Here is a 27,772-nt window from a genome sequence, read left to right on the forward strand (position 1 = left end):
TTGTAATAAAACATTGTCTAAATCGAAAATTCGTAACCAGCAGTCACTAGATTTAAATTTTTTCTTTTATATGCAGCTAACCTCGTCAAGGTTGGTGCAGTGGTTGCCGAGAAAAACTAATTCTCCATTTACATGTATTTAGACAGGAGCACCCCAGGTAACACACACGTACACACACACACACACATATATATATATATATATATATATATATATATATATATATATATATATATATATATATATATATATGGCTAACGTTAGCACGGCTGAAACATTAAAAATGCAATTTTCGTAAGTGTGCTGCTTCGTTTCTTCAACTACCTATGCACCGGACCTACAAAACTTTTCCTTGAATCACACACACACACACACACACACACACACACACACACACACACACACACATATATATATATATATACACATATATATATATATATATATATATATGTGTGTGTGTGTGTGTGTGTGTGTGTGTGTGTGTGTGTGTGTGTGTGTGTGTGTGTGTGTGATTCAAGGAAAAGTTTTGTAGGTCCGGTGCATAGGTAGTTGAAGAAACGAAGCAGCACACTTACGAAAATTGCATTTTTAATGTTTCAGCCGTGCTAACGTTAGCCAAGCTGTTCAAGGATAAAAAGGATTAAAAACATGGTGCAAGATACGAATTTAGTACCTCCGCTATTCGGTCGTCAGAAGTCTGAATAACACACACACGCACACGCACAAACAAACAAACACACACACTTCTGTTTACCTTGTAGGCACCACTGAAGTCCTTATATATATATATATATATATATGCACCATGAGTGAGTGAGTGAGTGAATAAACTTTTATTTGGTCCAGCAAAGCGCGATAAAACGCGCACCCGGCTAATCCCACGACGGGACTGACAGATCTAGTCTGCCGGCCCGATCGCGGGCGCGCTGGACGGCCAGGATTTGATCCTCAAAGACAGGACTTCGCAGGAGCGCGTCCCACTCTTCCTTGGTGAACGTCGGGCCCAGCGACCCGCACTCCCAGAGCATATGAGGCAACGTAGCTACCTCACCACAGGCCACGCAAGAACAATTTGGATAAATCTCTGGATATATGCTATTAAGGGACGCCGGATTTGGGTACGAGTTCGTTTGTAGAAGTCTTAGTGTGACCGCCTGCGGCCTGCTTAGCTTGGAGTGAGGCGGGGGGAAAACCCTTCTCTCTAAGTAAAAGAATTTCGTGATTTCGTTGTGTGTGAGAGGAGCGTCTCTGTGTCCGGGGAGAGAGTCGCCCGATCCGAGGGCAGCGCGGTCGGTAAAGCCACGCGCAGCCTCGTGGGCAGACTCGTTGAGGTTCAGAGGAACCCCCTCAATCGCCCCGACATGTGCAGGGAACCAAAGGATCGAGTGCATGGAGGTGTTGCCCTGTTTGGCGCCTTTCAGAATGTGAACTACCTGCCGGGCTACCCGGCCTTTCTGGAATGCCCTGATGGCGGCTTTCGAATCGCTATACACCCTGTCTCTCCGACCGTCTTGCATGGCGAGTGCAATGGCCACTTGCTCGGCCACCTCTGGGTTCGTCGTCCGGACGGAAGCACAGTTGATGACTTTGCCCAGCGTGTCAATGACGGAAACCGCAAAAGCCTTGCCGTCTCGGTATGCAGCTGCGTCCACGAAGGATTAAAACATATGCACCATGTTTTAATCCTTTTATCATTGAACAGCTTGGCTAACGTTAGCTGGGACAACATACATATATACGATTTATATATGCACATACTCTTCAATTAAAAAAGAAAGATCAAAATAACATGGTGCAAGATCCGCTGTTCGGTCGTCATAGACACGCAGCGTGTTTAAATCTTTTTTTTTTTTGTTGTTGTTGTTCAACAGCTTTGCTAACGTTATAGCTGGGATACACGGCATGCGGCCCACGACATTGTGAAATACTTTTAATGAACACCTCTAAGAACATCCGAAAAAGAGCGTCGCCGAAGGCGACAAACATAGCCAGCGCCACCTGGCACTTGCGAACGAAACTTGCTCTGGATGCCGGACCACGGCCTCCGAGATCCGGCTGCGGCCTTCCGAGATTGGGCGCCGCCCGACCGCGGCCCGATCACCGGCGCAAACAGGCGTCCCTGCAGGCCGCCATGCTGTCGAAGCGGTTGGCGCCGGCGAGGCACCTGTGCGTGAGCAGCGCGTTCAGCGACGCCCTCACGCACAGGCCTCGGCCGCTGGGCAGGATCCGCGCGAAATACGGGAACCGCAGCTGCTCCTCCTCGCACGTGGCCGACGCCGGGGGGCGGCACTGCGGGTCGCGACGGCCGCGCCGGCCCTCGCACTGGCGGCGGCACTCCTTCAGCGAGGCGTGCAACTTGCCGGTCCCGTTGACCGGACACTCCCCCTGCGGGAAGCCCCACTCGGCGCAGCGGTGTCCGTCGAAGTACCACCAGCTGCCGGTCACGTCTTGCCTGAACGCGCAATATATATATCATCATCATCATCATCATCATCATCATCATCATCATCATCATCAGTCTGTTTCATGTTCACTGTACACTCTAAGAACAGTTTACACCCTTTGGCGCGCCCCTTCTGCCACACAACGATAATCGTCATCTGCCTTGATGCGTTTCTTCTCTTTAACGCTGCGAGCCCGGAACTTTCCAGTAAAGAACGGCACGCGCGTTATCAGAAGGGGCACTCCAAAGGGTGTAAACGGTTCTATGCTGATAACGCGCGTGCCGTTCGTTACTGGAAAGTTCCGGGCTCGCAGCGTTAAAGAAAGGAAACGCATCAAGGCAGATGACGATTATTGTTGTGTGGCAGAAGGGACACGCCAAAGGATGTAAACTGTTCTTAGAGTGTGGGACGAAGGCCTCTCCCTGCGATCTCCAATTACCCCTGTCCTGCGGCCAACCGATTCCGACTAGCACCCGCGAATTTCCTAATTTCATCGCTCCACCTATAGTCTTTTGTCGTCCTCTATTGCGTTTATTTTCTCTTGGTATACCAAGTGAAGGAAAACGCTATCGAGGACAATTGCTGTTGTGTGGCAAATATACACCTCAAACAGAGCAAACTTTTCCTTGAGTGTACACCCTTAGGCAACGTTACACCCTTTGGGGTGTATCTCTGCCACAATATAGAGTGCACAACAATCGTCATCTGCCTTGCTTGCGTTTCCTTTCTTGAAAACGCCGCGCCTGCTACTTTCCTGTTGGGAATGCTATGTCATGCTGATAACGCGCATGCTGTTCGTTGCTGGGAAGTACCGGGCTCGCCCAACACCCTCTAGAAAGCTCGCCGCGTTAAAGAAAGGAAATGCGGACAAGACAGATGACGATTATCGTTGTGGCAAAAGGGTGTAATTTTGCTTAAGAGTGTAGTTGCGTCGTGGTTGATCGTCTAACTCCCTTGCGTACCTCTCGCAGGCTGTGAAGAGTGGCTGCTCGTAGCAGGCGTCCCTGTTGGGCCCTTGCAGGAGCCCGCAGGCCCGGTAGCACTCCTCGAGGCTGGCAAACCGGTTCGAGCCGCGGTTGCAGACGGCCACGTGATCGGCGCCGCTGGATACGCACGCCGCAGGCGAGGCCCGGTACTCGTCCCGCAGAGCCGGACAGTAGGTGTAGTAGACGGCGCCGCACGCATTGGCCTGTCCCGTCTATAAGCCCAATATCGAGGCCGCGTGAGTGCTAAGGTCGCGTATTGTGATTAGGAGAACGTCAGACGGAAACACTGACGTTAGAGGAGTACTGACATACGCATTGTCGACGTTTCTTTTCTTCTTTCTTTTTTTGAATTCCCCAAATCATCCCTTAGAGGAAATATCGGCGAGTACCAGACCACCCTAAATAATTTACTATGACACTTGTTCCTACGAATCAGTTTCGGTAACTGAGAGGCGTCTATATATGCGTCGTTACGTCACGGAACGCTGCGTTCCATTTCATTGCTGCAGCTTCCACACGCGAGCGCGCAGTCGAAAAGAAATTCGCCCAGCACTGGATCTCGTTTACTTCTTTAATTGATGACACCATCGTGTACCGATGGTATTGTTGAATCCTTGGCTTTTATTTGCCGAAACCACAACTTGATTATGAGGCACGCCGTAGTGGGAGACTCCGGATTAATTTTGACCACCAGGAGATCTTTCAATGTGCCCCCATGCATTGCACCGGGCACGGGCGTTTTTGCATTTCGTCCCAATAGAAATGCGGCCGCCGCGGCCGGGACCCAACCCCGCGACCTTGTGCTTAGCAGCGCGACGCCATAGCCGCTTAGCCACTGCGGCGGGTGCTATAGCACTATTGCCAAGTGACGTCAGCAAATTCTGCCCTTGTCTACGACGTCACGATAAAAGTCCGTGACGCCAGGTCCGGCATTTTGGGACAACTCTATGCAAGTATACAGGCTAGAAAGGATAACCTTCTAGCCTCTATAATGCAAGTATCGAATTGAAATATCTCGCAAATGTTTCCCAACCTCCGAAGTTGCCAAGTGTGATCTGCTTACGCGCGAGAAGCGCGTGGAAGTATTTCCACTCGAAAAATATGGGTTCAAACCTCGAAAATGTGTGTTCAGGATGGCCAATAGGGGAGGGGGGGACTGCTCGCAATAGGAGCTGTGAAGAAGGGAAGTGTGCTTTAGAAAGAAAATGGAGGGGGGGGGGGGGGGGTGTAAAGCTTGGTATACTCTACATGCACTCCGTATGAGCAACTCCGTTGAGTGCAACGAAGGCTATAGGGCTCGCGTCAGCGAATCAGCGATCAATTCGAGAAACACCCGTGTGCTACGATTTAGGAGCACGCTAACGAAACCCAGGTGGTCAAAACGGATCCGGAGTTCTCCCACTATACGGCGTGCCTCAATCAGATCGCGGTTTCGGCATGTGTAACCCCATAATTGAATTTCTTTTTTTTTTTTGGCATTACCACTCAATGCCTACATATGTCCTTTCCCTTTTTCCGCGGGTAATCGCAATATACGCCTATGAACGCCATTGCGAACTCGCTGTCTCTTATGTGCAATAGTTCACCGATTGAAGTGCTGATTGACACATATACCGGGTGTTTCAGCGAACACTCTGAAAAAAAAAAAATTAATAACTGCCTGTCGCAGATAGCACAATTCAAGTCCACGAACTGGTCTACTCGAAGAGACGGACATTACTCGCAAGAAAATAAATAAATAAATGCATAATCTACTAATTAACAAACAAACCCATAATTAAGTTACCTTGAGGCACATATTGCAATTCACAAATTCCAGCCGGGGAGGTCGCAAGGCGGTTCCAGTTGGAACGAATGCTCAGGATGACACCAGTTTCGAGATATTAGTTCCCGAACTTTGCGGAGAAATGCACTGGCGTTCCAATGACTTTTTGCTTCAATGCACGAAACGACGTTTTGTTAAGAAAGTAAGTGGAACGAAGTGTGCATTTCTTACCGCAAGTTCGACGGTGCATAATCTGGTAAATTGTGTCACCCACGCAATGCTTCTTTAAACGGATGTACCTTGCAGACTCGCACGCTAGAATTGGTAAATTACCATCCGCACAACATGGTAATTAGTTAAAGGCATAATTAGTGAATTTTTTGTTCACCGAGCGGATTATGCGTTTCAGTTTCTTTGTGCAACTATAATGTCCGCCTATTCCGAGTAGACCTCCCCCTTCCCCCCCCCCCAGCTTAAGACTAGAATTGTGCTCTATCTGCCGCACGAAATTAAAATTTTTTAAAAAGTGTTCGCTGAAACACCTGGTATAACTCACACTAACCACCGCTTGTCCTTACACTCTAAAAACAGTTGCACCCTTTGTAGTGTATATTAGCCACACAGCGATAATCGTCTCCAACCTGCTTCTTGCCTACCTTGGCATTGAAGTAACCCATCAGTGTACTGTATTTTGTTTTGACTTTACCCATCGCCGATTCCACGTCTTCATAGAAGCTTTCGACTTCCTGGTTATCATGACTGGATGTAGGGGCGTAGACCTGTACAACCTTCATTTTGTACCTCTTATTAAGTTTCACAACAAGACCTGCCACTCTCTCGTTAATGCTATAGAATTCCTGTATGTTACCAGCTATGTTCTTATTAATCAGGAATCCGACTCCTAGTTCTCGTCTCTCCGCTAAGCCCCGGTAGCACATGACGTGCCCGCTTTTTAGCACTGTATATGCTTCTTTTGGCCTCCTAACTTCACTGAGCCCTATTATATCCCACTTACTGCCCTCTAATTCCTCCAATAGCACTGCTAGACTCGTATCCCTAGATAACGTTCTAGCGTTAAACGTTGCCAGGTTCATATCCCAATGGCGGCCTGTCCGGCCTGTCTTTAACGCGGCGAGCCCGGTACTTTCCAGTAACGAACGGCATGCGCGTTATCAGCATAACATAGCATTCCCGTCAGGAAAGTAACGATCGCAGCGTTTTCAAGAAAGGGAATGCGGGCAAGACAGATGACAATTATCGTTGTGTGGCAAATATACACTCCGAAGGGTGTAAACTTTATTCTTAGAGTGTATCGTGTTTGTGAGACCAAGAGACAAAGATACACCCTTTGGGGTGTGTATCTGCCACACAACGATAATCGTCATCTGCCTTGCTTGCGTTTCCTTTCTCGAAAACGCCGTGCCCACTACTTTCCTGTCGGCAATGTTCACGCTGATAACCCGCATGCCGTTCCTTACTGGGAAGTACATACCGGGCTCGCCGCGTCAAAGAAAGGACATGCGAACAAGACAGGTGACGATTATCGCTGTGTCGCAAAAGGCTGTAATTTTGCTTATGAGTGTAGACTGGGGAGAGGGGGGGGGGGGGGGTGGTGCGTGGGCAAGCATGAAGAGACGATGTTCGAAACGAGATCAGCCGAACCGCCGAACCCTCTCCCTTTCGGTCGGCAACACAGCGCCGATATCGGCGCCGCCATCCAAACCTGGGATCTCGCGCTTCGCCTTGCTCTCGCATTCTTTAAAAGTTTGCGATAGTGCGTGCTGTCGTGCTTACCGGTGTGCTTCCAGACGCTGCCGAACCTTGCGCAGCGCCGTTGCCTGCGGCCGCGACGGAACCGCCGGGCGATCGCGAAGAGACGTCGCCGGCTGACCGCGGCTGTGCCCGTCCGCGGTCGGTGACCATCCGGGCGTGGCCGTCGACTTTGACGTGGCGGTGGAACATGAGGCCACCTGCGCGACGACTGCCCGCTGCCCGGCCGGTGGTGGTGGTCGTCGCGGCGAAGACGAGGCCGCTTCCGGTTCCTGCGTCGTGTACGGCCGAGGCCAGCAGCATCCAGTTGGAATTGGCCGCCATGCATACGGTGGAGGCCAGCAGGACGGCGCCGACAAGGACCACGGCGGTGCAGGCCCAGGATCGGGAACGCCCGCTCGTTCGGTCCTTGGCAGTGCAAGGAAATGAACAGTCACGCGTGTGGAGGGGGGGGGGGGGCGGTGGTGGCACGAACAAAACTGAGCTGTGGTTCCAGGAATCTCAGACGGACGACGGAAAAGTGCGCCGGAAGCATGGAGAAAGGAGAAACTCAAGGAAAAAGACTGAAGCTAGCAAAACTCGACCCATATACCGGTGATCGTGTCAAGGTAAGTTTTGATTTCTATACACCACCGCTGCGCTAGCCGCGCTCAGCGAAGCTTTTCCGAAAAGACAACGCGTGCGCGATCGGCAGCGCTGCCTCTCTGGAACGCGCTGCAACGTCCATGGCACGTGGGTTCCTCCGTGAGCGAAAGTCACGTGTCAATTTAGCCTTGCGTGTCCTTGTTTACGGGACAATTAGCGACGAATGCTAAGGGAGCTCGTTGTTCTTGCTGACGTTAGTTTAGTCGGAGGAGTAAAAAAGCTTAATTAGGGGGCGCTCTCTGAGTAACCGCAGTTGGAGGGGAGGAGTTGCCTCATAATTTGGAGGTGCCAGATCATGAAGGCTTCGCGGACAGTGACCTAAGGACCTCTCCAATTTGTTTTCGTGTTGAGAAGGGCGTAGTGTGTCACGAGAGAGCCACGGGGCAAACGTGAGAGTATGCAGTAAGGTATGCAGTATGCGGCCCTCTCTTTATAGGGAAGAGAGGGACGTTTGTTTGGGCAGTATATATACCGTGTTTCAGCTAACGTTATCCAAGCTGTTGAACACAAAGAGAAAAATTCAAGAACGCAGTGCAAGATACAGTTATAAGCCCTACATTGTTCGGTCGCCAGAGTTCTGACAACCGAACACCAAAAACATCTTAAAAGGACATTGAAGGCAGGTACTAAGCCGACGTGAACGATTTAAATACCCTTTCAGAATCCTCGCGACGCTTGTTTTGTGCCAAGAAATGACTTAGTTTACGAGAAAATTGCACCTGAAGGGTTCGAATACCAATGATAGGCCGCGCAGGGCGCTGGTCTTCCTTCTTCACAGAGTGGAAGGGCACTGAATTTTCTTTTTATTTGACCAGCTTGGCTAACGTTAGCTGGGGCACCCTATACAATCCTTCCAATACGGGATTGTATAGTTTTTGTTTTCGATAAAGACTTGCCCTTAAGGCATAATTCTTGGTACGTATATGTGTATTACATGTGTGCTGTGAGGCCTGTGTTGTGTATGAATTGAAGCAGTGTTTTGTGGAATCTGTTGTCATGTATCCAGCGGTCATAGCTGGTTGTCACACTGTAGCGGAGGCCGGCTTGCAGTAGGAGACGCGAGCGTTCCGATTTTACACCAGTACATGTCCATATTAGGTGGTATGCATCTGCTTCCATCACAGGAACGGAGCAGTATGGACACGTAGCACCCAGTGGTAAATGCGACCAGTTCCACTTTGAGATAACAGCCGTTGTAAGGGCCACCCCGGCCCGAAGCCTCCTAAGCACAACTTCCTCCGCCCTAGTAAGGTGAAGGGGGAGGGAGCACACACGTTCAGAGCGTTCGTTCAGGTTATAGATCGTGTTTTTAGCGCGTTCGTTCAGGCTATAGATCGTGTTTTTAGCGCACCCGTGTCGAGTGACTGGGTGCAAGCGCGAAATGCAGTGAACGACCGAACAGCGGTACGCCATCAAATTTTGTGTTGGACTGGGGAAATAAGGTACGGAGACGTCGGAAAGGATTCGCCAAGTGTTCAAGGATGAAAGCGTGTTGCAAGCTGCAGTTTTTGGGTGGCACGAGCTCTTCAAAGATGACCGAGAGAGTGTGGAGGACGAGCCCCGCGCTGGACGGCCGTCGACGTCAAGAACAGACGACAACGCGCGCGTGAAGTACCGAATTCAGATCGTCGTTCAAGTGTTCGAACGGTCGCAGATGGTTGATAAGACGACAGTGCACAGCGTTATCACTGAAAATTTCGCGATGCGAAAGACCTGCGCTAAACTTGTCTCGAAGGTTTTGACGGACGAGCAAAAGCAGAGGCGAGTGACTGCTTGCAAACACCTTGTGCAACGCGTTGATGACCCCGGCTTTTTGGACAGCGTAATCACGGGAGAAGAAGCTTGGATATTTCAATACGGCCCGGAAACAAAGCGGCAAAGTTCCGAATGGCACATTCCGGCATCACCTCGTCCAAAAGAGGCTCGAATGAGCTAATCCACAGTGAAAGCCATGCTCATTGTTTTCTTCGACGCCAAGGGGTTGGTCCACTACGAATTTGTGCTTGAGGGGCAGACAGTCAATGGTGCTTTTTACCTAGAAGTGCTAAGAATACTGAAGAGAAGGGTCGACCGGGTGAGGCCCGCCATCGCCGGAAATCGGAAATTGCATCAGGACAATGCAGCCAGCCACATCTGAAGCGAGGTCAGCGACTACCTGACGATAAACGGCATCGCGACGATGCCGTTTATCCCATTCACAAACGTGAAATCGTCCCTCGAAGCACACACCACCATGGGACCCTAAGTGCCGTCAAAGAAGCTTGTACGTGCGGCCTTAAGCCTTCGAGTCGTGGAAAAGCCGTTGGCAAAAGTGGGTCGACGCTCAAGGGACATACTTTGAAGACTCTTGAGGCATTGTAGCAATATCTCTAGTTAATCTATTTTTCCGAAACTTTTTCCCGATACTTACTATACAAACACTGTAGTTCGCGATCGCACTTCACCGAGATACCTTAGTGATTCGACCTAAACACTGCTTTCGGCGTAAGTATACGTAAGGAAACCATTTACCTCGGAGGACACTTCGGCGGCTGACGACTCCGAGGGACCGCAGGCCAGACCGTGAGCCTCATGTCCCGGCGTCCAGTGGAAGTAACCGGTGTCGTCTACCCAGGGGGCGACACCCGTCGTGGCGCGTCCTTCGGCGGCGGGAGTAGTCTCGGCTACCCGTAGCAGGAATCCCCAGGAGGTGTTCTGCTGAGCTGCCATGGATGAACGTGTCGGGAGCGTCTCGATCCAGCCGCCGCCCGTGAAACCTAGGGGTTCTTCCTCCTCTTCTCACGCGCAATTGGCTCGTGCACCAGGAGCGGTCCGTGCCGTAAACTCACGGTCATGATGATGATGATGATGATGATGATGATGATGATGATCCCAAGTGGTGGCACGTGCCCACGGTGGGGGATCGGCAAAGAAGCGGGCAGAAGACCCATTGAGTTAGTACAACGATATAAGACATATAAGGGGTGATCATTCTTAATTTAGCTTTCCGGGATTTTTCTTTTTAAATCACATGTTGCTTGATAACATAATTCTAGTCCTTGATCTGGATTATTCAGGGAGGCGGACATTACTTGCACGGGAAATCGAAACAAATATTGAACTCATTATTAAAAAGTCACTAGTTAATTTCTTAGCTATACTTTACGGGACGTATGGCAATTTACGAATTGCAGACGGTGGGCTTGCAAGGCGTATCAAGAGGATACGCCTAGCCAACTCACCGGCTCCAATTCGCAAATTGCAATATGTGACGTAAAGTAATTAATACGTTAATTAGTGATACTTTGTTGATCATAGTTCAATATGTGTTCCGATTTTTCTTGCTGGTAAGGTCCGCCTCTTCAAATAAGCGAGCTCAAGGACAGGAATTATATTATCAAGCAACAGGTGATTTTTTTTTAAATCCATAAAACTAAGAAAAGGTGTCACCCCGCATACTTCCCGTCGTCATGCTCAATACTGGAGATAACGCAGTAGGTGCTGGAAATTCAGGTTCGTGGTCACAGACGGAGCTGGAATTCCACGCCGTGTCACTTTTTGTGTATGAAATCTGGCTCATACGATGAAAGCTTACTGAAGAGATAACTTGAATGACTCGACCACCTTCTAGCGATGCCACCGCCAATAAACCTGCCATATCGCTAAAGAAAGAAAATGAAAAAAAATTCAGTCGACCCTGTGAAGGAGGATGACCAATGAAGCTGTGTATGTGGGCCCCTTAATGGCGTACCTCCGCCACCGGTCGGTCCGGTATTGCGCTATCTTCAGGATCGGCCCACGTGTGGGGATCGCTTAACGTCTGCGTCACCTCCGTCGAGGTTAGGCCAGGCATTGCGCTATCTTCCGAATATTTTTCTACACGCGGACACGATAGTGAAGAAAGTAGCCCTTAACAGCCTTGCCATAAAAAACCGGAAGTTCAGGCACTCAAATTTTCATTTTTCATTTTATTTACCCTAAAGGCCCATCGGGCATTACATATTTGGAAGAGACATTTTTAGTACAATGAACACTAAAACAAACATGCACACAACAAATATAGCGGTGCCAATAACACTTGCATAAACACTTTTGCATAAAGAAGTGTACATACATACATACATACATACATACATACATACATACATACATACATACATACATACATACATACATACATACACAGATACACACATACATACATACATACATACATACATACATACATACATACATACATACATACATACATACATACATACATACATACATACATACATACATACATACATACATACATACATACATAGGGGAGGCATTAATGATCAAAGCTTTCAATACTTGCGAGTCACAAGAAGCCAATAATGACATAGAATCAAGGACGACCAATTTGGAGCCTGCTCAGATCAATTTAATTCACAGGTGGTAATGGCAGCTAAAAGTTCTGCAAGAATTATAGGCGTGAATTCTGGAAGGCGAAATGAAAAGGAACGATGGAGAATAAGACAATGTTCCATATTCATTGTCTTCATAATTCTGTAGTATTTTTTTTCTATTTCTCCTGTTGCGTATATCGCGTATTGCGTGTTGTACAGTTATCTTCTCTAACTTTGCTGCTACCTTGACATTTTTCATTAAATTTTTCATTAAATTTTAATTTACTGGACATGACTCAATGATAGCAATGAAAGTGTTACCTTCCGAGCTATTAATGCTGTATTACGAGGAGATATACGGTAATATTTTCGTTTTTCATATTGATATCGATGATGCACATTTATCGTCATTGTTAAAACACGATGAACACTGTCAAGGACCTTCTATGGCGACAGCTAGCAGTGGTTCCCTACATCAAACATACATGCTGACGAGTCAACGTCGCGTAGTAAATTCTAGGATAATTGGCCTATACGAAAAATGAAATTCGAGAAAGATTTCGGTTAGAACAAAGCTAATAGTCTACAGAGCTACTGTATCGCTGTTCTTCCAGGCGAGACATCTTGTTTACTGCTTACATATCCATATCTCGGACGTGTCATTTATCCCCGATATATTGAAGCCGAAGACATGTTTATCACAATAAGTATGACGCTGCAATAATTTCTAAAAAGCTGCTGCAGACGACAGCAACAATATTCCATTACATCACAAATATAGGTTGACGCGTCTCCTATATTGAATATAGAAAATCTTCGCTAATTTACTGCTCGGTGCGTTCAAATATCGCAAAAAAAACTTGCTGCAACAAAACGAACCGAGGAATCGTGCTGTTTTATATACTTATCCCAGCGATTCGTAATTCAGTGAATCGCACTAAACGCTAACGAGCGAATGCGAAAGGAGACTTTTACAAACGCGACCATAAAAAGCCGCATCGTGGACGCATGCATGCGCCCTTGCAGCGCATCCACACCGGGCTACCGAATACAAAGTATAGGCATGCTGTCGGAGCGTTCTCTGCCCTGGGGTCTCCTGCATGCACTGCCCGCGCTACCAAAAAAAAAAAAAAAAAAAGTGTCGCGATTGAACGCGCGAGACCCGGATGACCACTTGCGCGCGGATGATCGCGCGCAAGTTATAAGGTCGGGCGACGGATTCTCCGTCCGCGGACTACGGCGGCGCGGGCGTTTCCATGGCGACGCCGTCGCGACTGTTCCACGCCGCTTGTGCGGCGACGCGCCGCCGGCGTCCGTGATCGAGCATGCAATCCGCCGCCGCCATAGGAGCGCCGCGCCGGCACTTGAACGCCGCGGCGAACCGGCCGAGGTGCCTCAGGGGCACGTTCACCCTCTGCTTCGCCGACAGCCCGCCGCTGTGGTACGCCGGGTCCGCGGACTCGCAGTTGTCCAGGGCGAAGTAGATGAAGAACAGTTGCTGCGCCGTCACGTCCGGGAGGTCCTTGAACCGCAGGTCCATCCTCCAGATCCGGCGGATGGGCAGCAGCTGGTCGAAGGCGGTGACCGCCAGGATGAGCGCGGTCGTCCGATCCAGGAGGGCGCGCGCCGAGCCCCGAGCGCCCCGCGGATCGCCGGCGTAGCCGTGCTTCTTCAAGCACTCGAGCGCCTCGGTCAGCCGGTAGTCGTAGTCGTAGTCGTAGTCGTTGGCGATGCTGAGCGGGGCGTCTCGCTCGTACGGGTTCTCGTGCAGGAACTGCGCCAGGGCCCGGTAGAAGCGCACCGCGACGCGGGCCAGGTGCAAGACGAAGACCGAACTTGTGGTCGGCACCGAGTCGTTGAACAGCGCCGCCGGAACGTGCACCAGCTGCAGGTCGCGCCGGAACGAGGCCTCGGCGGACAGCTCGGAGCGGCCGGCCCAGGCGCGGGCCCTGAGTCGGTCGCCGCGCATCAGTAGGCCGCGGAGCACCTTGTCCTGCCTCTGCTTGGAGACATTCCAGAAAACCAGGAGCGGATTGGGTCCGACGAGACTTATGCCGCGAGCGCAGTCCAGCCGCTTCGAGGGAGCCGGACCGACCTGCGTTGTGGCCTGCCTCTTGAGCCTGTAGCGCACCAGGAGCGCCGAAAGCTCGCTGATCCAGGGCAGGTCGGTCACGTGCCGCAGGAACACCGTTTCCAGCTGGGACAGCCACTCTCGCGTGACGACGTCGCGGCCTGCCGAGTGGAGCCACAAGCTGGCGGCCTTGGCGACGCAGTCCGGCAACGCCTGATCGACGAGCCAGGCGCAAAGGAGAGGCGTGTCCGTTATGGCGTTGCCGACTGTGCGGCCCAGGACGCTGTCCGTGAAGAGGTTCCGCAAGCTTCGCATGTCGTGAGACAGGAACGGCGCGGCGTGAACGATCACGAGGAAACCGAAATAGTTGACCGTGTTCGCGGGCGGAGCGGATCGCAGGACGGAGCCAACGTCCCGGAGGAAGTACGGCGCCGACCGGAGGACTACGTTCGTCTCGCCTCTGACTGGCACGTTGGCGAGCAGGACGGTCACGAACTCGCGCAGCCCCTCGCTCAGGTTGCGGAATCGGACGACGCGGGCGTCTTCGTCGTCGTAGCTCGAGCGCTTGAGAGCGGCGAAACCGGATCGCACCGCGAACAGTCGATCGCCGAAGTCACCGGGGACCGGCGCTTTCAGCTCGCGCACGACCTCCTCGACGGCTTGCTTGAAGAGCACGGCCGGGTTGCCCGCCGCTCGGTCTGCGTCGGCCAGGAGGAACCGAGGCACGTCGAGCTCCACCACGGTCTCGTCCAGGTTGTCCGGATTGACGCTGACGCCGACTTGCGCGATCGTCGCCAGGTCGAGGTCGCGCGCGAGCTCGGCTGCGAAGCGCCACACCGCCACCTCGCCGCCCTGCACCGAATCGCCGTGGGGCCAGGACGCGATCGACCACTTGGCGAACAGACTCCTCAGGCTTTCCGCAGCCGGGGGAATGCTCACGATCCGGTCCACGCAGTCGCTGTGGAGGCCAGCCGCCACCCCGACGTCCGCTGGACTCTTGGCGCTCTTTAGCTGGTCCAGCACACGACGCGTCAGCGCGACTTGAAGCAGGGTGTCCTGGGAGATCAGAGATCCCGTGGACGTCGAGAGCGCCGGGTGTTGGGACACCCAAGCGGCGCAGACGTGGTCGTAAAAGTCGTCGCATGGACTCGAGGTGGTGCTGCGAAGAGCTTTTATGTATTCGGCCTCTCGCCTGCAGTAGTCTGTAGTGCAGTAGTAGGGTTCCAGCGACTCGGTCGAAGGGCGGGGAGACCGCGTCGTTCGGCGCTTAACCTTAGATGTGGTGGACTCGCTGATAATAGTCGAGGCCCCAGGTTTCCCCCTGCAGACGACGATGTAGTATATGGCGAGCACGCAGGTGAGCAGCACTAGGGTGGCAATGACGGCTGCAATCAGAAGCCAGCAGACGATCGACGTGCCGGCGTAGCCTACTTGTTCGGTCGATTTCTTGGCGTCGTGCAGCCTTCTATCTCTAGAGGCCCTAGTGGAACGAGACCTCTTTCTTGATATCCTGTGCCTTCTGCCGCTCTTCTCGCGTCGGCTCCGTCGCTTCTTTCCGTGGGAACTTCGAGACCTCGAACTAATCTTGGACGATCTGCTTTTTTTCCTACTTCCGGATCTCTTGTCGCTTCGTTTGCCCCTGCGTCTCTTCGGGCGCCTGCTGCTTCTAGAATGCCTGCCGTGTTTGCGCCTCGAACGCTCACTGCTTTTGGATTTTCTGCTGCTTCGGCTTCCGGATTTCTTCCCGCCTCGGCTCCTGGACTTACTCTTGTGCTTGCTTCTAGAGCGTCCCCCGCTGCGCCTGCTGCTTTTGGACCTCTTCGATGCCCTCGTCTCTGATCGCTGCTCGGGGCTTACGATCTCCCGACTCCCTTTCTGAATTTCCGCGGCATCCTTTACGTCGGAGCTTCCGCTAATGTCGGGGCTCTTTGCCGACCTTCTGGACTTCCTGCTGTTCACGCTTCTAGACTTGCCTTTCCTTCGCTTTTTCCCGCGCCCCTTTCTGCTCTTGCTGCGCTTGCTTCTGGACCTCTTGCTCGCTCTCGACCCCGATCGTTCCTCGGGACTTAGCGTGCTGTCAGACGATTTCTGGTCGGGGCTCTCGCGCGCCTTTTCCGACCTGGTTATGGACTGGCCGCCGCGGGATCGCTTGCTTTTTGCACTGCCTCTCGATTTCTTCCTTTTTCGGGACTTCCGCGATTCACTCGAAGCCTCGGAGCCCAGTTCGGGGCTTCGGGAATCCCTCTCGGATTTGAGGCTCCTGGACTTTCGACTCTTGGAACTGCTCTTTTTGTTCGATCTCCGGGAACTACGGCTACGCTTCGACGAACCTTTCTTTCTCTCCTTTCCCTTCCTCCTGGGTCGAGACTGTGCGCGTGGCGAACGCTTCTCCCCCTTCGCGTCCGGCGTGGACTCCGGGGAACGCGATAGCGTTTCCATCGGAGGGCTCGATACGCTCGGAGGACTCGCCGCACCCGACGGGCTCGCGGGACTGGTCGCTCCAAGAGGGCTTTCCGGGCTCTGAGGGCTTCCAGGACCTTTTCCGCGTTCTCGTTTGCTTCGGTGCTTACGACCTTCGCGTTTCCCGTGGTGTGGCCGATGCTTCCGGCGGCTCCTTCGATCCCCGCTTTTTCCCCTCCTGCGGTGGCCGTCTTTGCTCTTGCCTCGTCGCCTTCCCGAGGAGGAAGGCCCGCGTTTACCGCGTTTGCGCCTCGGTGATCGGCGACTCCCTTCTCGGCGGTCCCTGTGCTTGCCGGGGCTCGAAAGGTCAGAGGACGTTACAGTTGGGCTGGGTGTAGTCGACGAGACAACCTCCGAGCGCTTCTTGTCTGTCCCGGTGGCTTGCGATGGCTTACGCGCGGGAGTAAACGGTAGCCAGTCGGCCGCGTGTTTATCCGCTTCGTAGTCTCCGCCCGGCGAAGGCAGACCGCCCGAGTCCAGGTGGATATGCGTCGTGCTCCACTTCAGCTCCACGCCCGCAACGCCTGGGATGTCGGCGGTGCCCCACTCGAACACATAAGGTCCGGTACCACTGCGCCCCGGAGCACCCTTTGGGGAGTATTTCTTCTTGCGCCCGTGAGTCCCGTGTCTTTTTCTATGTTCCCTGGAGCTTCTCTCACCCGATTCCCGGCTGCTGTGAGATCTTCCTTTCCGACGGCGTCCATGCTTCGAGCCGTGCTTCGACTTGGACTTGGACTTGTGACTCCGCTTCGACCTTGACTTCCGGTGTGACGTCTCCTCGCGCGAATTTGACTCCGGCGCTGGACTTGAAGCGGTGGCCTCTTTCGGCGGTGACGATTCCTCCTTCTCGTGCGGTTCTCCGCCGCGAGATCGCTTGCCTTTCCCGCTATGCGCGCGCTTCGAGCCGTGTTTCGACTTTGACCGGTGCCTCCGCTCCGACCTCGACTTCCGGTCCGACCTGGTCTTGCGCGGCTTCTTCGTCTTATCCGCCGGACTCGGAGGAGCGGAGGTCTCTACCGGCGGCGACAAGTCGTCTTTCGCGGAGGGCTTCTTGCCATGGCCCCTTCTGGAACGAGCCTTGTGGTCCTCTCTCGCCTCGTGCTTGATGAGAGGTCTTAGGTCGTCCTCGTGGGGGGGAGACGCCTTCCTCTCAGGCGACACGGGAGAGCCGGGTTCCACACTTTGAGGAGACATTGGACTCACTGGCGACTCACGCATCGAGCCCAACCGCTGCTTGCTGGGTCGCGTCAGCTCGGGGCGAGGCAGCGCACCGCGCGTGAACGGCTGCATGGCGATCTCGAAGCTGAACTCACGCGATGCCAGTTTGTCGCTGACGTCGTACGTCGAGCCCTTCCCAGTTTGCGTCGGCATCTCGAGAATATCGGCAGCATCCTCCGTTTTGTCGTCGTGCTTACGTTTTCTCCTTTCCCTGGACGAACGTGCACTGGATTCCTTGTCTCGCCGTCGACCTTGCTTACGACCGTGTTTCTTGCTCCTGCCGCTGCTGGAGGACCTGGACTTGCGCGCCTTTGCGTCGCCGTCGTCGGGCTGACGGTCCTTTCGGTGCTTTTTTGCCTTGGATTTCTTCTCGCCGTGTCCGCCCCTCTTGGGACTCTCGCCAGCGGCGGTCATTACTGCGACCGTGTAACGGTGCGTACTCGCAGCTGCGCTGCCGCGAACGCGGCCTGTGGGCAGTCGAGTGCGTCGACGGCGTTTCACTTGAACGTCTCCGTGACCGTCTGGAAACGGCACACCGGTCAACGAGGATTCAGTCGCGGGTATCTCGAGCATAGCTTCGCGGTCCCTTTTCTCTTCGTCCGCAGCCACGCCTTCTGTAACACCTTCTTGAGACTTGCTTAGCCGCTCCACGCACGCACCGACGGATTCCGCGGCAACGTCCCGAGTGCTCATAGTTTTGGTGTAACTGTGCGCGACTGGTTGAAGTAGGCTTTCTTTAGTTCGTGGTCGAACTTTAGTGACGACTTCGGTATCTCCCGTCTGCCTCGATGCGTAGCTGTGCGGCTTTCGCTTCCGGGACGCCCCTCCCTTCCTGGTGCCGACTTCGGGGCCGACTGCTTCCGGCTGCGCTACCCGCCCGGACTGCGACCTTCCGAAGATCTTGCCGAGGAGCGTGCCTACTCTGGATGAGACGTTGTGGAGCAGATACGTCTTGGGGCGCTCGTCGTCCGACTTCAGCGTACACGACGCGCCGAGCTGGTCGCCGCCGTCACTGCTGGACGTGGCTCGTGGTTCTCCCGGCTTGCCTTCTCTGGTCGTCGATGGCAAGGCAGACGATCCCTTCAGCGCCGGTTCTGCCCGCGGTCGCTTTCCGGGCGGCTCGGCTGGTTCCGCGCTTGCACTGAACGAGTCGTCCAGGAGTAGCGTCTTCGACGTGGCCTCGTCGCCGCTTCCAGAGACCATCAGAGCATCGACGCACGACGAGTCCTTCGAGTCTTCTAGCCGGACCCAGCAAAAACTAGGATCCAAGGCGAAGCACTCCGGCGATTTGTGTTCCGATGGGCTGGCCTTCTCGACGACTTGGCTTGCCCGCTCACGCTGTCGTTTCAGTTGACGATGTACCGGAGACACTGACGAAGCGTTTGGAGATGCGGTGGTACGGAGCGGTGTGCAGTCGGCGGGCGTTGATGAAGCTGGTCTCGGTGACGCTGTCTTCTGGCCTTTGCCAGCGGATTTCTTCTGTAGCTGCACTGGGGACGACTTTGCGCGAGACACCGTTGCTGAGCTAGCGGCTGGAGCCTCTCCTCCTGTTTGACCACGGCCGTCAGCGTCCGGCGGACGTCGTCTGGTAGGCGGGTCTCCTAGACCTTGTGGATCCATGGTCGGGACGTTGGTGACAGGAGGCGATCCTGTCCTCTGTTGCGCTATAGGGCTAGAAAACGATTATGGCGTGTCGTTTCGGCGATATACGTTATTCCAACGTGCGTGGCCCGTGCCCCGCGCTCTTGTTGCTGATGCTGATGGCCCCAAGGACTGTGGCGCGCGCCCACTTAGGGGGCACTGGCCAAGAATCGAGCGGCGCAGGCAAAACGCATTATTGCAATGTACTTTGAATGCCCAATAAATCAAACCGTGCAAAGCGAAAATAAGGTGTTTCCGCAGTCAGATCGACGCGCACGTTTGAATTAAAATGAAAAATGAAAACTAACACGACGATACAGAAACAGGAACGAATAATATAATATATTATTATTATAATAATATATTATTATATATTTGTAATATAATATAATAATATAACTATGCCTTTAACAATATATATTTTAAAAAATTTATTCTGTGGTTTTACACGTCAAAAACCACGACCTGAATTCGAGGCACCCCGTATAGTTGGGGACTCCGCATTAATTTTGACCACCTGGGCTATTTAATGCGCACCCGATCAAGGAGGTTTAGAAAATAATTCTGGAGTGGAGATGGTGCCCTGAAATTGAAGCCGGCCGCCGCCATCTTACTAAGGGAATTGATTAACGTTAGGATGTGGCGGAGTAGAAGAAGCGTTTTCTTTTCGCTTTCAGCGATTTTGAAACGGCCAATTTTGCCATGCAGATGATTTCGATGTGTCATGTCTGTGTCACTCGTTTTAGGATCAAAATTGAACGTCTTGACAACTTGTTATGGGAGATCGCGATATGACGACTAAGCCAATGGCAATATTCTATAGGCCGAAACAACAAGCTTTTATTTTTTAATTCACTCCAGAATTTATTATCACAGATAATCGTCACTATTCTCCGCCTAGTTCAGCACGCCTTTAGCGATGAAGTAAGCGCTGGCTTCACCTCTACCGGTAAGAATCTGCGGGAGTTGCCACTACAGAAATTTTTGTAAAACCTCCTTGCACCCAATGTACGGTATACACGAGTGTCTTTGCATTCGGTCACCCGTCAGAACGGGGTCACCGCGGCCAGTATTGAACGTGCGACTTCCAGCAACTTCTGTGAGTTCGGTCCCGAACGAAGTTTTCAACGTGAATGCTCCGAAAGATAAGGGGACAGGAAAGTTCAAGTGCAGGTCAAGCTGGTGCAGAGAGGAGAAGCGACGACTCGGTAAAACGAGACCAATTAATCGATCGAGAACTACGGTACATGTATACTCAAAATATATCGTTGTCAACTAACCCATGTACTTATCCTAACGGGATATAAGCTAAGTCAATTTCGTTGCAGAACGTACATAAGAGGATGCAGGGGTCTTTGAAATTCGCAATCGTTGTTAAACTTCGCGTTGTAGGTGTTATGAGCTCATTGGAGAAGGCGCAACCGCTCTGTCAGCCTATCAAAGTTGACAATATGGCAGAACTTGGCACTGTCCGGAATACATGCCGGAATAACACCCATAGTTGTTGTTGTTGTTGTTGTTGTTGTTGTTGCACATACCCACAGTGGGGGATTGGCCATGAATCGGGTGGTTAATTAGGTGTATAAAAAACAAGATTGTCAACAATCTGAACGTTGGAGCTTAAAAAGTAAACGTTTTGTGTGTGGAGACAAAAATAATCAGAAGAAAACCAGTTGTGTTTGTAACACTTCACTTGGCATCTTGTGTAGTGTATCCAGCGTTTGAAAAAAATACTTGACTGGAGTGCTTTAACGACAGCGGTATACATATTAAAAATGATTCGAGTTGGCAATTAGATAATGAATCGTAATAATTAAGGTAATGAACTTTTCAGCCGCAAGAGTGAAACAATTGATCATAAGCAAGAGTCATTGAAACCCGTCGTCCGAAGAGCTAATTTTTACCGCTTGCAAGTCTCTAAAAAGCGTGACGCTGCTGATTTCGGCGCAGTAATGAATTCCAACTAACTTGACCTCGAAAGCCGGTACATTGAAATCGCGAAGAGCTCAGCTGTAGGAGACTCCGCGAGGGACATAACCGTTGCCGCCATTAGAGGGAGAAAAAACACTACAGGAGAGAGCGTCATGTTGCGAAAAGGGGTGTAACTAAGGTGGGGGGGGGGGCACACTGGGCACGCGATCACCCTCCCTCTATCCGTTTCGAAATTTTTTGCAACAGTGATTTCAAACGAACAGCCTTTTTCTTTTCTTTTTTTCTTTTTGCGGGTGTTAGCGCTCTTTTATTGAGAGGTTCACTTTGGCACGTAGTCGAAGGCATCCACTTTCTCGCTGAGCGGCTTGGAGACGGTGATCTCGGCACCACCCTTTCGAGCGTCCAGGTCACCCAGCGCCGGACAGGAGACGCCACGGACGCACTTGTAGTGGCACTGGAACTGGTCGCAGCCGCGCAGAGAACACCTGCGACACCATGCGGCAGTAGCCGTTAAGCCTAAGTAGCACCCGTAGCCACAGAGCACAGTCGGGGACTCTTAACAGAACCACAGACTCTGTGTCGGCAGGTGCACGATTTGTCGACCGAACTACGCTCGCGACACTTTATATCTGTCAAATATGCCATGCGCAGAATCGTCGGCACGCATCACGGATTTCACACTGTCAAAGAGTTCACTTTGGCGACCGTACATACAGTTGACACCAAGTGGTTCGTGTTGCCAACTGCACTGAATGCACTTCGCGTTAGCCGCAGAATTATTTGCAAGAACTGTAAAGTTCGCTGAATAGCGGGTGTAAGTTAACTCGGGTGCAAAAAAGTTTCAAGCGTGTGCTACGTAGTGGCTGGCCGCACCGCAAGTTGCCAAATGTGATACTTGCGCGAGTTCTTTTCTTTATTTTTTTTATTTTTTCACTTCGCACCTTAGTGAGCCGCAGTTCGCTGTCGGGCGAAAGCTTTAGCACACAGCGAGCAAAATCTGGTCGCAGGCTTTGATATCATACGCCATAGGCAGTTCGGACGGGCTGTAGTTTCTCCGGCGCCGTGAAAAGTCCTAGTATAGTAACTACAGCCAAAGCGTTATGTACCTGTACATGCAAGGATGCGGATACGGGTATTGGACCGGGTATTGGGGTCGTTGCCAACCGAGTCCGTGTTGCGGCCGGTATTGACCGCGAGGTTCGGGCTCTTCCGCAACGGCTACGGCACAGAGCACGGCTGCCACCAGGAACAATACGCCCGCAGATGCCATCTTCACCTGCAGCGAAGAAGGTATCGAACTGAAACGACAGCACGAAAGCGCTCTGTGTCTCCCGCGCTGAGCGCTGCAGGTGATAATCACAATCATCACTGAGCACCTTGAGTAGCACGTCACGTGGTCAGTCAGGCTAATATCTCCAGCATATTTGGGGCTCAAAGTCTCCCTTCGATGCAGGCCGGGGGAGGACTGGCCTCATAGGGAAGCGAGCAGTATATAGCCGCACGCACTCACACATGCTTGTATATCTTAAGATTTAAAATTGCCGCGCGACTGGCCGCTTGAGGCACTTTGCGTGTACTCGCGGGCTTCTTTCACGCTCGGAAAGGTACTTTTATATAGCACGTCTGGACCAACAGAAAGGTGTATCGGGAGTTTTTCGTGTTGCTGTGCGATTTTCTCATTGACACTTTTCATCTAATTATAATATTGTGGAAGTTTATTAATTCATCATCATCATCATCATCAGCCTGGTTACTCCCACTGTAGGGCAAAGGGCCTCTCCCATACTTCTCCAACTACCCCGGTCATGTACTAATTGTGGCCATGTTGTCCCTCCAAACATCTTAATCTCATCAGCCCACCTAACTTTCTGCCGCCCCCTGCTACGCTTCCCTTCCCTTGGAATCCAGTTCGTAACCCTTAATGATCATCGGTTATCTGCCCTCCTCATTACATGTCCTGCCCATGCCCATTTCTTTTTCTTGATTTCAACTAAGATGTCATTAACTCGCGTTTGTTCCCTCACCCAATCTGCTGTTTTCTTATCCCTTCACGTTACACCCATCATTCTTCTTTCCATAGCTCGTTGCGTCGTCCTCAATTTGAGTAGAACCCTCTTCGTAAGCCTCCAGGTTTCTGCCCCGTACGTGAGTACTGGTGTGACACAGCTGTTATACACTTTTCTCTTGAGGGATAATGGCAACCTGCTGTTCATGATCTGAGAATGCCTGCCAAACACACCCCAGCCCATTCTTATTCTTCTGATTATTTCAGTCGCATGATCCCGATCCGTGGTCACTACCTGTCCTAAGTCCCTTACCACTACCAGTGCCTCGCTACCTATCGTAAACTATCGTAAAATTAATTAATCCTGATTATGTAATTCGACGGAATGCAAAAAAATAATCTGAGTATTTCAGAGCCCCACCAAGCAAATTACCTTGGTTCGGTCCAGCTACGTGACATTTCCGTATATTTAAATATTGGTGCATGTTAGTTGGGACAGCCTCGCATGTAGTTATATGTATATGGCGATGCCGCACACATATATAATGACATACGTATATATCTAAGCCTTGTGCTGAGCATTATATCGCCGCTGTCAGGACCCCCTAATCCTCCCCTCCGTTACGACCTTGGCTATGGTAACCACGAGTGTATGCTGTGATATACGTGCACTGCCGAAATATTCCGTAGTGCACGGTATTCAGTCTCGATTATATGGATTGTTACATGGCTCCGGAACCGGGGTGGAGAGGGGGGCACAGGTTCCATTGCAAGGGGGCACTGCCCCCTCAGCCCTGAAAACCGACTCTTCCTTTGTTATTACAGGAAATTAAGTCTTGGTTTCATAGAGACAACAAAAAAAGTTCGTGTAGGCGAAATGGGTCCTGGCTCCTGCCTCCACGCTCAAAAAATACATTTTCGCAGCCCCTGACTGCGTGTCGTATCAGTCACCTCAAGCATCCAAGAACTCACCAGCGCTCGAAGTCCGTGGATTCCTTGAGACAGTGCCGGTAATAGGAGTGCCCGATGCCCAGCTGTGCATCGACCTTCTTATATACATGAGCGTTGCGTGTCTTATCAGGCAGCAGACCTGCATCGACCGCGAACGTTTTTTTTTGTACTTTAACGAGATGCCGCCGGGAAACCTGCTCTTCCGGGTTCCTCCCACTAACTCGAACAAAATGTAAAAGCAAGTCTGCAGCTTGCCGTGCGTTGTAGTTCTATTTTTTTTTTTTTTTTACGGCACTTGCGTCCGGTCAACGGCTGCGTCGAAGATGCCGCGGAGAATGGCGCGTGGCAAGAGTCCGCAGGCGACGAGACCGGTGATACGGCCAAGGTCAGATTTATGCACAAAGACTTGGAACGTGGAGGTTCGGGACGCGGGTAGTTGCTAAATGAAGCAACAATACTCTTGTCAAAAAAAAAAAAAAGGTAGTAGTAATCAGTATACCTACTGTGAAACCATTTACTACCTTAACGTAGCTGCAGTCAGTAACGATCTAGTAACCTTGCTAACTAAGCAATAACGTAGTCACTGTTAATAATAGGTCAGTGCTACCAATTCCAAACGCAGTTAACACCACCCGATACAAATGTTCTCGCTTCTGCTGCATATATCGAACAAGCTGTGACGTATTCCAGAGCGACTGCGATGTGCACATATGTGTTATGGAACAGAAACCTTGAAGCCGGTGGTGCCAACTGCGTTTGAAAATGGTATAGCCGAGACCCATTGGTAACATTGACTACCTAGTTTAGTCAGTAATATTACTAACTCTATCGTTACCAACTGCAGTTTATACCAAGGTATACTGCAAATGGTGCGACATTAGGTAAAGTAACTACTACAACTTTTTTTTTTTAAGAGTGCAAGGAATTTGTTTGCAAAAGAAAAAAGAAGGACTGCCCACGCATTAAAAATATTAAATTTAGGTTCTGCGCTCAGCTGGTTGGTTTACGCCGATTATGGCGTTTATCATCGTAGCTCGGGGCCAGCTCCAATTACACTATTCAAATACAAGTAAAACGCAGAAAGTCTCTCACGATACAACCGCTGGTCCGATTTGAAGGAAATATTTGTCGCATTTGCAAGCGAAAAGCATATTCTAGTAACTCTAGACAGCAGAAAACACAGGTGGTGTCCAAAACCCGACGTCTATATGACGTGCTTCTGGCTCCAGGAACCTCTTCCGCCGCATGCTACTAGCAAAAGCATAGCCTTCAAGACCCACGTTTGCTTACCCAGAGAGCGTCATCCATCACGGGGCGAGTTCCGGTTTGGATTTTGTGGCGAATGGACGTGCTTTTCGGGGCTCCGTGGCGGCGACGAAATCTGAAGTTCTTGTGCATGCTTTGAGCTTGCTTATGTTTTTGATTTGCTGATTTTTTTGCCTTTAAAGAGTAATTGGGTAGTTTTCTTTTTCTTTGTCTCGTATTTCGGGCGAGCGGGTGTGTTTCGTGTACATTTGGTTTTGCAGGATGGTTAAAGCGTCCTTTCGCGCCACGTGCTTGTACACGTGCAGCCGGGTGGGACGTTGACTGTTCGTAGTCTTTAAATGGTAGCTTGGAAGTGGCAAAACTACTAGCTATTAGGGGTTTTGCTGTGTGTGTCGTGGTAGAAAAGTCAGAACGTGGCCACGTGGTTGAGCGCGTGCGAGGGTGTGTCATACCTTCGGTATCCGCGGCATTGATTGCTTTTGAAACAGTGGTGAGAGTTGCTTTGCGGCATTTTGAGGATTTGGATGCTGTGTGTATCGTTTTTTTCTGAAAGGCACGTGCTCTGTATTGATATAGTATTATAGTATTTGCATCAGTAGTAGCATTGTTATAGTATTATATTATTTGCAAAAAGCCGTGCAATACATGGCGAGAAAGCAGGGAAAGCAGGCAGTGCGCGGGGGTCCCTCAAGGCAGATCAGGAGACGGATGAGAATGGAGAGACCGTCGAAACAACCGGCACACAATGTGATGTCGATACTAGGCTGCAGAAAATGGAGGCTTTCCAGGAAGAGCTTTTCAAACAGGTGCAAGAGTTCAAAAATGAGCTAAACAGGGAGCATGATGCACGAAAGGCAGTTGAAAAAAGACTTGAAGCACCGGAGGAAAGGCTGAACAGGGCCGCCATTGTGAACGAGAATGTGCGTGACAATGGAACGCAGACCCCCGACACGACAGGAGAGGGAGTGTCAGGAAAGTACGCGGAATGCGTGCAGCGTGATGAAGAGTTAGCTGGAAAGAGCGGCACCTACTTTGAGGCCACCACGCGGAAAAAGCAGGAGCCCAGAGGACAATGCCCCTTGTCGAGTCCGAATCACGCGGAAAAGGACAAAGGGAAGCAGGGCGAGGTAGGAGAGAGTGGAAGGGTGATTATCGCCGGCGACTCAAACCTGGCTTGGTGCTCAAAAGTAATTGTGGAGAGGGTGGAAGGCGACAAAAGAGTGGCGGTAGGGACATTTCCAGGGCTGACACTGGGTTCTTTCATGGAGCGAGCAAAAGAAAAGCTCGCGGGAAATGCCAACGTGCGCATCCTTGTCATAGTAACAGGTGGGCTAAATGACGTCCTAAACAGGAAAGGGACAGGACTAGCCCATCGCTTGGCGAAGGGGGTGAACGACTTGCGCGAGCTATCCCCTCAGGTGCAGATCGCGGTGTGCACGGTGCCAGAGATGCCTGTACGTGTCAGTCACGTACAAAGAGCCGTAGTGGCTGCTAATGAGGCAATATGGAAAATGAGCGGAGAGAATGGCTTCGAGGTTGTAGAAGCAAACAGTGAAGTGAGAAGTTGTGGTGGTTTTAAACGAGACGGGATCCACTTCAGTTACAGGCTGGCACGAGAAGTGGGCTGGCGACTTGGTGGTCGCGCTGTTGCTTCTTTAGGGGGTCCGCGGGCGCTCAGGAGGCCAGAGTAGGTAGTAATGAAGAAGGTCCCTCGCGCGATGGACCCCTGGCAGCCTAGCCCCGGGCACCAACATTAACAACCGTTACACAAATAAAGTTTATTCCTATCCTATCCTAAGGTCCCATAGGGGAACCTCAGAAGAGCATCACCGTCGATAACAGAAAAAGGAAGAAAGCAAGAAAGAGAGCTCGCCATGCAATATGCTAGATAAACATGCAGGGCGGCAGAAGGAAGGAAAAGTGGGCAGCGATTGAGGAGCAGTTAAATAGCGAACAAATAGGGATGTATGCGGTTACAGAAACGCACCTTAGAGACCCAGAAGAGCCGCCAGTTATTGAGAATTATGTCCGGGAAGGGTGCAACAGAACTAAGTCGGAAAGAAAGGGAGGGGGAGTCGGAATGCTCATCCATCAGCGAGACAAATGGAAAAGAGTAAATTCACAATGTCAATAGCATCTTTTGTTATCAGGTACAATTAGTGGGAAAAGAACTTGGCTGGGCGTTAGGTATTCGTAAACCGGAAATAATTGCACAGAGAAGAATGAAGAGTTAGTGGAATGCATAAGCGCTGATATTAAG

At 51.3% G+C, this 27,772-nt stretch overlaps 2 protein-coding genes and 1 long non-coding RNA gene across 3 annotated transcripts in view; 1 reads left to right on the forward strand and 2 right to left on the reverse strand.

The window, feature by feature from the left end:
• Window positions 1–1,917: 1,917 nt before the first annotated feature.
• Window positions 1,918–10,408, reverse strand: LOC126525824 (uncharacterized). The gene is made up of 4 exons (XM_050173782.3): window positions 10,125–10,408; window positions 6,993–7,376; window positions 3,410–3,645; window positions 1,918–2,455 (listed from the first exon to the last, which is right to left on the reverse strand). Exons 1-4 carry the CDS (start codon window positions 10,320–10,322, stop codon window positions 2,101–2,103), a joined length of 1,173 nt encoding a protein of 390 aa, XP_050029739.2. The 5' UTR covers window positions 10,323–10,408; the 3' UTR covers window positions 1,918–2,100.
• Window positions 7,431–27,772, forward strand: part of LOC140213021 (uncharacterized) — a 44,017-nt gene continuing 23,675 nt past the window's right edge. The window contains exon 1 of the mRNA XM_072284173.1: window positions 7,431–7,576. Coding sequence (XP_072140274.1) covers window positions 7,502–7,576 — 75 coding nt within the window. The 5' untranslated portion in view covers window positions 7,431–7,501. The remainder of the gene's footprint in view (window positions 7,577–27,772) is intronic.
• Window positions 21,540–24,368, reverse strand: LOC126525836 (uncharacterized). The gene is made up of 3 exons (XR_011889959.1): window positions 24,268–24,368; window positions 22,397–22,566; window positions 21,540–21,775 (listed from the first exon to the last, which is right to left on the reverse strand). It is a non-coding gene; the product is annotated as an uncharacterized lncRNA (long non-coding RNA).

The sequence above is a fragment of the Dermacentor andersoni genome, chromosome 8 (assembly GCF_023375885.2).
Source record: "Dermacentor andersoni chromosome 8, qqDerAnde1_hic_scaffold, whole genome shotgun sequence".
Lineage (NCBI taxonomy): Eukaryota > Metazoa > Arthropoda > Arachnida > Ixodida > Ixodidae > Dermacentor > Dermacentor andersoni.

Coding starts and splice junctions, on each gene's coding strand:
- LOC126525824 (XM_050173782.3), bottom strand. CDS start 10,322: ATGGCAGCTCAGCAGAACACCTCCTGGGGATTCCTGCTACGGGTAGCC. Junction 7,377..10,124: donor CCGCCGAAGTGTCCTCCGAG/GTAAATGGTTTC, acceptor TGCACTGCCAAG/GACCGAACGAGCGGGCGTTC. Junction 3,646..6,992: donor CAGCGTCTGGAAGCACACCG/GTAAGCACGACA, acceptor TTGGGCTTATAG/ACGGGACAGGCCAATGCGTG.